The sequence below is a fragment of the Ascaphus truei genome, chromosome 1 (genome assembly GCF_040206685.1).
Source record: "Ascaphus truei isolate aAscTru1 chromosome 1, aAscTru1.hap1, whole genome shotgun sequence".
NCBI classification, from domain to species: domain Eukaryota; kingdom Metazoa; phylum Chordata; class Amphibia; order Anura; family Ascaphidae; genus Ascaphus; species Ascaphus truei.
This window is the reverse complement of record NC_134483.1, coordinates 380,641,628-380,653,742: the sequence shown is the minus strand read 5'-3', so window position 1 is coordinate 380,653,742 and position 12,115 is coordinate 380,641,628. Positions and strand designations below refer to the sequence as shown.

Below are 12,115 nucleotides of genomic sequence, written 5' to 3'. Positions count from 1 at the left end.
GAGTGTGTGTCTGAGAGATTGAGAGAGAGTGTGTGTCTGAGAGATTGAGAGAGAGTGTGTGTCTGAGAGATTGAGAGAGAGTGTGTGTCTGAGAGATTGAGATAGAGTGTGTCTGAGAGATTGAGAGAGAGTGTGTGTCTGAGAGATTGAGAGAGAGTGTGTGTGTCTGAGGGAGAGTGTGTGTCTGAGAGAGAGTGTGTGTCTGAGAGAGAGTGTGTGTCTGAGAGAGAGTGTGTGTCTGAGAGAGAGAGTGTGTGTGTGTGTGTGTGTGTGTGTGTGTGTGTGTGTGTGTGTGTGTGTATGTGTGTGTGTGAGAGAGAGAGTGTCTGAGAGTGTGTGTGTGTGTGTGTGTGTATGTGTGTGTGTGAGAGAGAGAGTGTCTGAGAGTGTGTGTGTGTGTGAGAGAGAGAGAGAGTCAGAGAGTCAGAGAGAGAGAGTCAGAGAGAGAGTGTCGAGAGTGTCAGAGGGTGAGTGTCAGAGAGTGAGAGAGTGTCAGAGAGAGAGAGACCAACTACGCACTGCAACTGTTAGGTATGTATATACAACTTTGTTTTTACTTTGGGCGCCGCAGAAAAATCCTGATCGCCTTGGGGAGCCTTGAGCCGAAAAAGTTTGGGAACCACTGAGTTAAATCAAGATACAAATAATACAGGATTTTCGTCAAACTTTGCAGCTCATTAACCTGTTAAAGGCCTTTGTCAGGGGGGTGTGATCATACAAACTGCCATTTTGTCTACTTTTACAAAAGTATCCTTTAATACAACTGCAGTATGTTTAGTTTAGTTAATGGTTTTAGAAGATAAACTGGTTCTGCACATCAAACTGGCATAGTACTGATTTTTGTCGCACCTCTATTGCCTTGTGTAAATACAACACAACTTTTTATGAAAGTAAACGATCAGAGAAATCCTGTAATGGGTGACCATGAACTACATGTCTCTCTCTCTCTCCCTCCTCTCCAGCAAAAGCCCTATTTTGCCTACCTGAGGGAGGGGAGATTTCTGGTTGCGACTTTATGGGGGATTTGCAAACTTGCAGCCTAATGAATATCCCAAAAATGAGTGATTTTGCACGTTTCCCTCAATTACATGCACATTTTGCAGATTGCAGAGTTGTATAGCTGGAATCAAATGACATCAAAAACAGCTGTTTTCTCAGTCTGGACATACAATAAGGGCTTAATGAATACGGCGAGATGAAAATTCAAGTAAAAAAAAATAATATAAAACAGTTTTTATCCAGAAATCCGTTATCGCAACTTAATGTAAAGCCTACTACAGTATGGTGGAAAATGATATAAGGGAGTGGGACTGATGCTGGGGAGTTTAATTCTACCACGGTACCTGGATGGAAGTTTATAGATGGTTGCTGCTCTGCCTAACTTCTAATATTTTACATTGCTGCTTTGTTATCTAAAAATGAATAACCTTCACATGTGTTTCATTAAATTTGTCTTTCATAAGTGAAAAAATCTCTCACATTACTTTTTTTTACCTCCGTACCATAATATGAAAAAGAGGCCTCAGCATCACCTAACCATTAGAGATGGGCAAAGGATTGTATCCTTTTGCGTGTTTTTTAAATAAAATCTTTGAACGGGTTTGCCAAGAAATAGAAAATGTCCCGACTGAACATTTGACAAACTGTTTGCCCATCTCTGCTAACCATATGGTTCAGTGCCCTGTCTAAACAGACAGTGTAATGGCAAAACTGATATTTTGAACTGCAGTAACAAACTGGATTGGAGAATATTCACAATGAAGATAACCTGTATCTGCTCATCGGACTTGGTGGTAACAGTAGTGGTGCCTCCTTAGGCTAAGGCCCCGCTCCCTCAGTCAGCGCGCCCGCACTCAGACAGGCGGCGCGCTGACAGGCACAGACCGCGATATGCGTCTGTAGGGAGCCGGGAGCCGGGAGCCGGAGCGGGAGGGGGGCGGGAGTGGGAGGGGGGGCGGGATCTGATCGTGGTGCCGTCCACCCCCCACCCCCACACACAACACATAAACACAACACACACATACATACACACATACATATGCACTCACACACTTTTCCTCGCAGCTCCTTCCCTGCTCCCCGCCCAAGGAGCCTCCCATCTAGCTCCTTCCCTCCCCTCCTGCCCTCATTGGCTGACTGCCACACCACGTGACGCGTCAGAGCTGCAAATCAATAGGATCTTGCAGCATCGGCCGGCTGACGCGGCACAGGACGCAGTCAGCCCTGCCGGAAGGAGGCAGCGGGGACAAGGACCATTCGGGTAAGGTGCTGGTGGCCCGTGGCTGCGCGCGCCGCCGGGCGCAGCGGGTCCCAGCTCTACTCAGCAAGAATCTCTGGCAAGGAAATATGTACTGTATGCAGAGATAGTAACAAATACACAATCCTAGTTGAGGCTACGAGCTACAAAATCAGCAGCAACAGTAGCACTATTTTCATCCCTTTCACCACTATTGCTGGTTGCACTCTTATCTGGTGGTTTATCGATACATCAGAACAAGGAAGGGAAAAAGAGACTTGTACAAAAGATTGTGTCACAAAATCCATCAAAATGTAAGAATATACCCCTGGACAGCTGGTCTTGTCTTTTGAATGAGGTGCTTCATTGCTGCTCTCTGGATGAGCCCAAACCTCCCCTCTCTTATAAAAAAAACCTCCAAATAATCTGGATTTCTCTTAAAATGGAGAAAATGACAGGCATACTCATGCTCAAACTTCCAGATGGTATTGCACCCTTGGCTACTCTATGAGAGCCTTCAACCGTCTGGTAGATCATCCCTCAATCAATCAGCATCCTCCTATAGAGAGACACTACTGCATATTGCACTGTATTGTTTGGAACTTTGCTTCGTTATCAATTGACTGTATAGCCTTATATGGATGTGCACTCCCCTCCCTTAGCCCACTTCACCCATCTTATGTATGTACTATACTTCATTGCTTTTTTTTTGCTGTAACCTGGCAAAAAACTTTAATAAACTTTGAGTATAAAAAAAAAAAAGGAAGAATATTCCAAATGTATTCATCAAACAATGTCGCCAAGGTGGTTTGGTTGAATTGCAAGATAAACGGTATGCAACTACCGCGACAAAGAGACACTCCACTGAAAGTAATATCCTGGCTGGGTTCAAACTGCTAGGTACTGGAATACTGAAAAGATGGAAGCAGGCACTCCAGGACTTAGAAAAATAAAGTTTATTGCAAAACTAAGTCCCGGTGTGCCTGCTTCCATTATATGTGTTGTGCGTATGTGTATATATGTGTGTGTATACATATGGATAAAATTCAGCTAAAAGCTTAAAGTCAGAAATACAGTGTTAAAAAATGATCATTCATGAATAACATAAGACTTCCAATAAAAATGGAAATCACTCAATTGGGGTACAGGAAAAATAAGAGACATCACATACAAGGTACTGTATCTTGAGATTGGTTGACTTTACATCTTGACATCTTGGATTTAGGTGGTTTGGGCATGTATGACTTGCACAACTTGCTGTCCAAAGCAATTGAATGCTATGTGATATATTGCAAGCCCCTTTGTCAGTTAAAGAAGTTAATTCGCAGTAAGTAACCTATATTTACATGGATGGTAGAGCATTAAAGCAGTTAGAAGGAATGGATATTGGGACCATGGCACTCTTCCAACAGGTTCAGCACCCAGTAGGTGGCACTGCTGCTTCAAAGGAAATCATGTTTTGGGCCATACAGCATGGACTGATGTTTAATAGAGATGTCAACCTGCAATTACCCAAATCTGCGAGATTTACATGTTCTGGAACCCCCAAAAATGTAAATGTATTGGAAAACTACCAACTTCATTGAGTGAAACTTTACTGATGTCTGTTGGGATACGGATAATAGAAAATGAGTGAGATCAATTCCAAATAAGTAGAAGTAACTGAAAATCAATGGAACAGGACAGTTCTGGCTTAAATGCATTTATTTTGGTTTCCCAAAATGGGCAGGGGTAACATTTCTGTATAATATCAAACACAATCGGGATTTAGTGTTTAAAAAGTTACAACAACAAAAAACTGTACCTTACAATACAGCATAGACTAACAGCCCCCCAGGGTATTTGGTGAACAGAAAATAAATAAAAGAATACATCTATTCTGAAATGTCTTCTTAACCCTGCTGCTGCTAGAGAAGTCTGCAACACAACTGTTAAAACTACTGCCAGCAAAGGGACTTTACTAAGGCTATAACTTGTATTTACAAATTGTTTTCACACATTATACCGATTAACTTGTTCACAGTCAATAAATATAAATTGTTCCCCAGGTGCAAAACGTGTTCCAGCCCTTAAAATTCACTGATCTATTTTTACTGGTCATTTCTGTTTAAAAAAAAAATCTGGTACCTATTTATTTATTTTGCAGTGTACAACATTTAGCTTAATTTTCTGATTCTGAAAAGAGTTAATGTGCCTGTTCTCATCCACTATACAATAATGTAAACATTTTTTCCTTAAAAATTGAAGTAAAATAGTTAATTCAGATAACATAGTTCCCTGCTTAACTTTGGTAGCAATCTAAGTATCCCTGTTATTTAACTGTTTTTAGGTCCCACACCTGTCCTGTAATTTTGTAGTGTACCTTCTGCATCTAGTATCCCAATTACAAGAAATAATGACATGGAAACATATTATTAAGTCTATTCTACTTGCCTTATCAAAATAGTTCATAGTGCTAAATTGTGCTTTGCCACTTCTGAGCAAATTGAACTAACATACAGTATGTACAATAGTTGAAATTTTGGTGACTGGCGTTAAAAGAAAATCAAATACCCTAAAAGAACAGTGGGTGAGAACATATTTTGGAATGTTACTTTATAAAGATTTGCAAACATAGCAAAAAGGAACTTGTGAGTTGTGTTAATTTCATTATCCTTTGCCGTTTGTTTATCTTAACTTTCCTTTCCCTTCTTTGTTATTGGTCAGACAGGCAGGGACTGTGCTAAATGCTGATTACATTATGATGGTGTTGGAAGATAAACAACAACCCTGTTTAGTCAGAGTAAATTAAAAATGTAGGAATATTTTAAAAAGTTTTTTAAATGCTTAATGTCCAATTGCTTAACTGTATAACCCATTAAACTCACCACTGCCTCTATTTTGGGCCTATATAGGACTGTGATGCTATGGTAGGAATTATCTAGAACAGGGGAGCGCAATCTTTTTCCCCTGCACCCCCTGTCGGCTGTCCTGCTCTCTGCGCGCTCCCCTCCCTCCTCCTTACCATTGTTCCCGGCGTCAGGGCGTTATGCCATAGCAATATGACGTCATTACCCGCAGCATCATTTGATGCCGCTTTGCCATGGTGACACGTCTCTAGATGCCGGCTGAACCACGGAAAGTAAGGTTTACAGAGGCCTTCGCCGATTCCCCAGCACTTAATTTAAGTGCCTTCGGGAAGCACACGGGGCCTCTGTAAACACCGCGCCCCCCGCAGTTAATCTGGCGCCCGCCCTGGGAGGTGAGCCCCCCAGTTTGCACACCGCTGATCTAGAATGTGAATCTAGATAAAGTTATATGTTTGAGACCACGAGATTGAGTAAAGCTGCACATGTGAGATGGCTCCAACAAGCTACTCACCTTCTCAATCTCTTAATTAGAAAATGCAAAGCAGGCAATTAGCACCAATAAATTCAAACCGTGTTATAATTACAGCCATTATTTAACCAGGTCCAACATTATATTATCTCTTACTTTTCTACATACCTGTAGTCATAATATAAAGTGATTTTTTTTTCCAATTTTGCTTTGTGACGTATTTACAACAGATGCTTCAGAAACACATGACATGTTATATGTGTAGTTGTTTTTTATTTTCTATGTATGGCTTCACTGCTGCTGAATGATATGCTCACTGGCTGTAAATTTACTTAATTTCCCTTGTTGAGAAGCGACGAAAAGTGGGACTTTAAACCATAATTAAAGATGTACATGAATTACATTTATAAAAATGTGACCAGTTTAACAACACTTTGAGATAACAATCTTGTGAAACTTCAAAAAAATTCTACATGACAGACAAGCCTAGTGCCTAGCGCATACAAGCCTATCGTGCTATTAGTTGGTGCTAACACCTGCCAAAAAAAAAAGAAGTTGCAAAATGTCAAACTGCTTTTTTTGGAAAAGGTTTGCAAGCATTACTAAAATGTGAACAAGGGTCAGAAGACTTGGACAAATCCTCATGCTTGGTTGTACTATATTATCAGCACAGCATTGTAATCCCAGTTTGTTCAACTTTCCACTGCTTTTGACTGCAGTGCTTGCTTCCAAGCAGCGCAAGACACATGCTTTAAGTTACTCTTAGTTTGACAATACTGTGTGCCAGCTCTGCAAACTGGAAGTATTGTTATAGGGAGCACAGGACTGTACAGTATGTACAAAAAGAAGAAACAACACATATAGTGCGAGATTGTCTTATCCCAAAAAATCTTGAATATTGTATGCGTAATATATGAACGGTGCCAAATCACATGGCCCCAGAGGAGTTAAAGGCACTGAAAGGTACCTTTTTGGGTGCTCCCCGTCCGCATTGATCCCCTTTAAACTGGGCAGATGGTGTAAACTTCAACAGCCATCTCAGAAAATATATGTGGCACACAGAGAAGTATGGTGTAAACATATTTATAGAATAAAACAAGTTAAAAGCATAAGTACACTCATCTAGGATAGTGCAAAGCAGCTCTGAACAAGGTACAGAAAGTGCTTGACTTGAACGACGCATCTTCCCAGTATAGACATTCATTATATTTCCTTCCTGGCTAATCACTTACAGTATGCAATGTTTGCAGCCTGATCAATATGGGAAAATGTGGTAAATTACTATATCGTGCAAACAGAAAGTATGGTATTTCTCAGCAGCACTTTTTCTTGCAATGTTCTCCTCTAATTCATTTGAAATACTTAACCTTCTTGGTAGGATAAGTTATAACTACTTAATAATTGCTTTTACCAATCTTGCCTCTATGTGATGAAAACAGGCCCTTATTCTGTAAGGTGTCATAAGCGTAGATGACGTGCTATGGCAGGAAAGCCCCATTAAGGCTTTTCCTGTGATAGCACGTCATCTGCGCCTATCACACAATACAGAAAAATCCCCTATCTTTCTATCCTGCTGAACACCTGCTGCTTTCCTGTAATATTTTGTATGTTCTCTGTAACAAAAAAAAGAAGCAAAGATTGCATATATTGATCAATGGAGAAGATGTTTACGGTAGTAGGAATGGATATACAGTACAGTATTATAGTATGCAGAGAGAACTTCATAATTAATGTGTAGTGAAAACTTAAGGATGTGTTCTGAGATTCAGATTTCTGTGAAAAGGAATGAAAATAAGTCAATGGAGTTGAACATCTTCAGGATATGGTAAAATCAATATCACATGTTCATAGAAGTGTGGCTTAATATAAAGACCAGACATAATAGGTGAGATCAATGTAAAGAAAGGGCTAATAGAGGTTTGTTTTGATACAGTACATTCTTCCATTTCTGCTTGATTTTGGGCTGTGTGTAAGAAAGTTTCCTATATGTGACAAATGTTTATCCAGAAAGGTATATGACACTTCAGACTTAACAACTACAATCCCCAAAGAAGGGAGTCAGAGCAGAATCCTTCATAACAGGCCTGCTAAAATCTCAATAATTTATTGGTATACAAAGTAGAGTTAAGACTATGTAAATAATAAACTAAATCCTTACTGACTAATATGTTATATACAAATTAAACTGAGCACATGGGAAACAAAAAGCTCCTCATTGCTCAAAAATGGTAAGTCAGGTACCTTATGGATATTCACACTATACACTCTAGTCTACCGGACCAGCATGATCAAGAAAACAATAAATGTACTTAATATGCACATATACAGTAGAACAAAACTAAAAATGCACTGTGTACATAATAGGCAAAAAGGATTTCTTAGAGTAAAGATAGAAACCCCCCAAGTTTTGTAGAGTCAGTCCTTATTTGCATATTGTAGCTGGTCCAGTAAGGCTTAATAGCAGTCACAGGACAATGTTGATTTATATTCAAGGCCCCAGTATATCAGCGGACAACCTGGATCATGTGTGTCACTGTGGAGCATGGCTTGCTACCTGCATTCGGACATCTTTCCTGCATCTAGTGCCCATTTGAGTAATGTATATTATACTTATACTCTACTAGCCAGTCAGGATTTACAGTATATTATTTGTATAATGCGGCAGTTATGTCTTTTTATTTTGTGGTGATAAGTTTCAAATCAACTTTGTATACTAATAATTGTTTTGATTTTAGAGTGCTCCATGTGTGGGACTCTGGTCTGATTCTCTTCTGATGGGAATGTGTTTATGAAGTTGTTGTATAGTCACAGTCGTTACCGCCTGGTAACACAGAGTATAGATCTACAATATTAGATCGTGTGCTGGATTCTTGTGGTGATAATACTTCAATCTTGACAGAATTTGTTTTACATAAGTCCAACATAAAAAAAAAAGGTAATGCACAAAGACTTCAATCTTACATGTTATTATAATCTGTGTGTCCTGTAACTCCTCTTTAACTCTTCCTGCTGGCACTCCCTAAATCAAAAGCTGATGCACATAGCGCAAAACTTGGAGCAAAGACCTTAATACACTGACACAAAGAGAAGTAAGATGAAAGGGATGTAATTTGCGTACATTGTGTTCCAAGTTTGCATTGATACATCTCCCCTCCCCAACACATTACATATACATTTTAAAGCAGCAAAACATGTGAAATGTTTTTTTTTAAAATAAATAAATCAGTTCTGTAGTATTAGATAATAGTTACTGTTTTTTTTTATTTAACTCTTAATGTCATTTTTAATGAGTTGTAATAGACTGAGCATCCTTTTGATTTCTATAGCAGGTTTAGCCCACCTTCCCAGCAGTGTAAAATATTTGTAACACGTTCCTGTCTGTGATAATTTGTTGCCAATATTCCCAACAGTTTGAGCAGCAAACTGTAACAATAGGTAATGCTACCTTTAGTAATATCCAGATACATTGTAGCTGCTGAGTGACACTGACTGAAGGATTGATTGGAAAGGAAAGGCGGCTATTTAGTTAGGCACACAATAAGGATTTTACAGATTTTTAACAGGACCACCAAACGTTTGCCAGCTTAGGTAAGAATGTAGAATTATACATTGCCACATGCTTTACATATTGAAAAAAAAGGAGGGGGGGTTGTATTTCTGCTTTAAGTTCTTTGGGACTTATTTAACTGCATTCTTAAAGCAACAAAATATAATTCCGATAGATTTACAACAAAACACTTTATTTCTCAAAAGTTACAAAAAACAAACAAACAAGGGAAACTTCAGTGGAAGGTATTTGTTTATTTATAAAATATTTTACCAGGAAGTAATACATTGAGAGTTATCTCTCGTTTTAAAGTATGTCCTGGGCAACTGCTGTGGCTCAATAATGTACCTGACCTATTTACACAATTATAATCCAAAAAAGGTTAAATAACCAAGTCCACATTATTACAAAGGCTCTCTACTTCATTTTTACATAGAAGCAGGATTCTGAGACCATATTAAAAAAACAGAGGTTACAGAATAATATGAAGATAGACTGTGACAAAAAAAAGTAAACAAATGAAGGGTAAAATATAGAGGTCAAATGGATGACTGTGTACTGATTTTAATCAAACTGCAGCTACTGGGCAGTTAGAAAAATAACATTACCTCTCTATCCCTCTGTTTACCTAATGGTAATTAAGTAATAATAACATTGCTCCTTTCTGAGTCTGCTACAGTATATAAACCAGAGCAGCAACAGATAGTGTCATGATACCACACAAGATGTAGCTGCACAAATACACATGCACTGTACAGCACACACTGAGAACCTTTGTAAATGGGTAGATAAATGTGATTTCTGACCACTGCTTCATTTTTCATTGAACTGCTCCACAAACTGAAAAGCTCTCTGATATGAACAAACTGCCCCTGCATGCTTGATGTGAGTGAAAACACGTGCTTGTGCATTGAGTACTGAATTCTTACCAAGTAGTAAAAGGAGGTTAACCCTTTCGCCCCTCTGGCAGCGAAAGAATCTGTTCCCGCAAAATAACCATGATTCAAGTAGGAACACAATGCAATTGCAAATATAATAATAATGCAACAGACATTTTTAACAGGACGGTGCCACATTACTATAAAAAGGTTAAAATGGACCCAATTAAAAGTGACACCATTTGTTCCATCCTAGTTTACAGTAGATGCATAACTCTGGAATGTTAACCCCTTCCGCGCAGAATGAGTTAAAAGCCTTCCATGGCAGAAGTGCATTCACTGCATTCCGGGCAGCACTGACACCACCAGAGGAATGCAATGCAATGTGTCTGGCACTGGAAGGGTGGAAACCAGCAGATAATAGTGGTACTGTGCCTGATGTCAAGAGATGCGACACATTAATTCCTTGCGATCATTTAAAAAAAAAATTGTACACAGAAAAATAAGTGAGAACTTTCTTTAATCAATCATTTTTATAAAAAGGAACTAGTTATGTTCGCAAATACAAATAGTGGGTTTTAATACTTCTAATAAGAACACCCTTCAACCACTGAAAACCATGCCTGTCAACTTTCTCACTGTCAAATATTTTAGTGTAATTTGATCATGTTTTAGGAATAACAAAAACGATGGTTATTTATTGAAGTCTTCCTTGATGCAAAAAACAAAAATCAAGGGGGGAAAAAAAAATCAGTCTTTTTTTTCTTAGATACATCTGGTGATATTTGCTTTAAGTGTGACTTTTTTTTTTTTAATGATAGATTGATGCCGTTTGTGCACCAACACTTCAAAGTCAGCAGACTGACAAATAGCACAAGGACGTCAATTATTTAATGTACCGTATAAGATCGGTCAGGATAAAACTGGAGCCTGGTAGCTTGAAACGTGAGATGTATTGTCATTGTACAACGTGCTCAAGAATGGAACATGTCTCCCCCCCCCCTCCCTCTCCCCATGACATTGTAAATGTCCTTACCTTACTGTCCCCAAGTTCCGGATCGTCGTAGTAGCCCTGTCCTGATTCATAAGCTGTGTCCCCCTGATTTAATACAGTGTAAAGGAAAAGAAGGGCTACTTCCAGCAAGTGCATTTTCCACTCCGGGATGAGGCTCAAAATGCCTGTGACAGTCAGACTACTACAGTTATGTGCTTCCAGATACAGTAAGCAGTTAGTAAATCCTCACTCAGTGAAGGAGTCCGCGAATATTCAGCCTCTTTCCAAGCAAGTGATCTAAATGTTGCCAGGTAAGAAAATAAAGCAGCCCCAGGAAGTGGGACATCCAAGTCGATTACTCCAAACGAGTGTGGGGCAACTACACAATCCCAACATGGGCAAAAATAGCTGGCCAATTGTAATTCGGTGTGGAAGGGAGACAAGAAGATACTAGGCTATAATAATCAAGAAGCATGTGGGTGGGTAGGGGGGAAAGCCCTGGTTCACTTGCAGTGCCTGGTTGGCATAGGGCAAAGTCACTGGTGAGCAGAGAGGGAGCCAATCCAGTTCCCTATGAGCAGCGTGTGTTAATGAGAAGCTGTGGAGGGATGTCAGGTTTAATGCAGTGTGTGTGAGAAGGAAGGCAGAGAAGGAGGCATGCACACAATAATCCCTCCCTCCTCTCATCCTCTGATTGTAAATGCTATTTCTCCACCTCCTCCTCCTCTCCCTCTGCTCCTCCTCCTTGTCAGTTTCAGTGGGATGTACCATCATTGCAGAAAAATCTTAGACCTATTGTGATGAACAGCTGTTCAGTGCCGAGTGCTCCAAGGAGCTATTGTGCTTGTCCCAGATCTGTGTATTCCGGTTTGTTTATGCTTATCCTTTTCAGAAATTCTATTCAGGCATCAATCAGGCAGTAATTTAATCCCTGAATGGAGCGAGGTAGGAACACTGGAAAGCAGCAGCTCTAATTCTGCACGTGTGGACTGTGAAAGAGGCAACTCTAACTCTAACAATGTCCCTGCCAGGTACAAATTGACAGGGGTGTAAAGGGGCAGTGCCACATGGGCAGGGAAAGAGGGTTCAACCCCTTGGCTGTGTAACACCTCTACCCCCCCCCCCCATGCAGAAGGGTGTAC

The 12,115-nt window shown here is 39.8% G+C and overlaps 1 protein-coding gene across 4 annotated transcripts in view; it reads right to left on the bottom strand.

The window, feature by feature from the left end:
- The window catches only part of VEGFC (vascular endothelial growth factor C), a 153,667-nt gene extending 142,041 nt beyond the window's left edge, over window positions 1-11,626 (bottom strand). For 2 of the 4 annotated variants that reach the window (XM_075610966.1, XM_075610977.1), the window contains exon 1: window positions 11,016-11,110. Coding sequence is in view for 1 of the 4 variants with exons in the window: in XM_075610955.1 (XP_075467070.1) it covers window positions 11,016-11,129 (114 nt within the window). In the remaining 3 variants the exon portion in view is untranslated. Of the gene's footprint in view, window positions 1-11,015 lie in introns of all 4 variants that reach the window. The other 2 variants (XM_075610955.1, XM_075610988.1) reach the window with 2 other exon arrangements.
- Window positions 11,627-12,115: the final 489 nt, after the last annotated feature.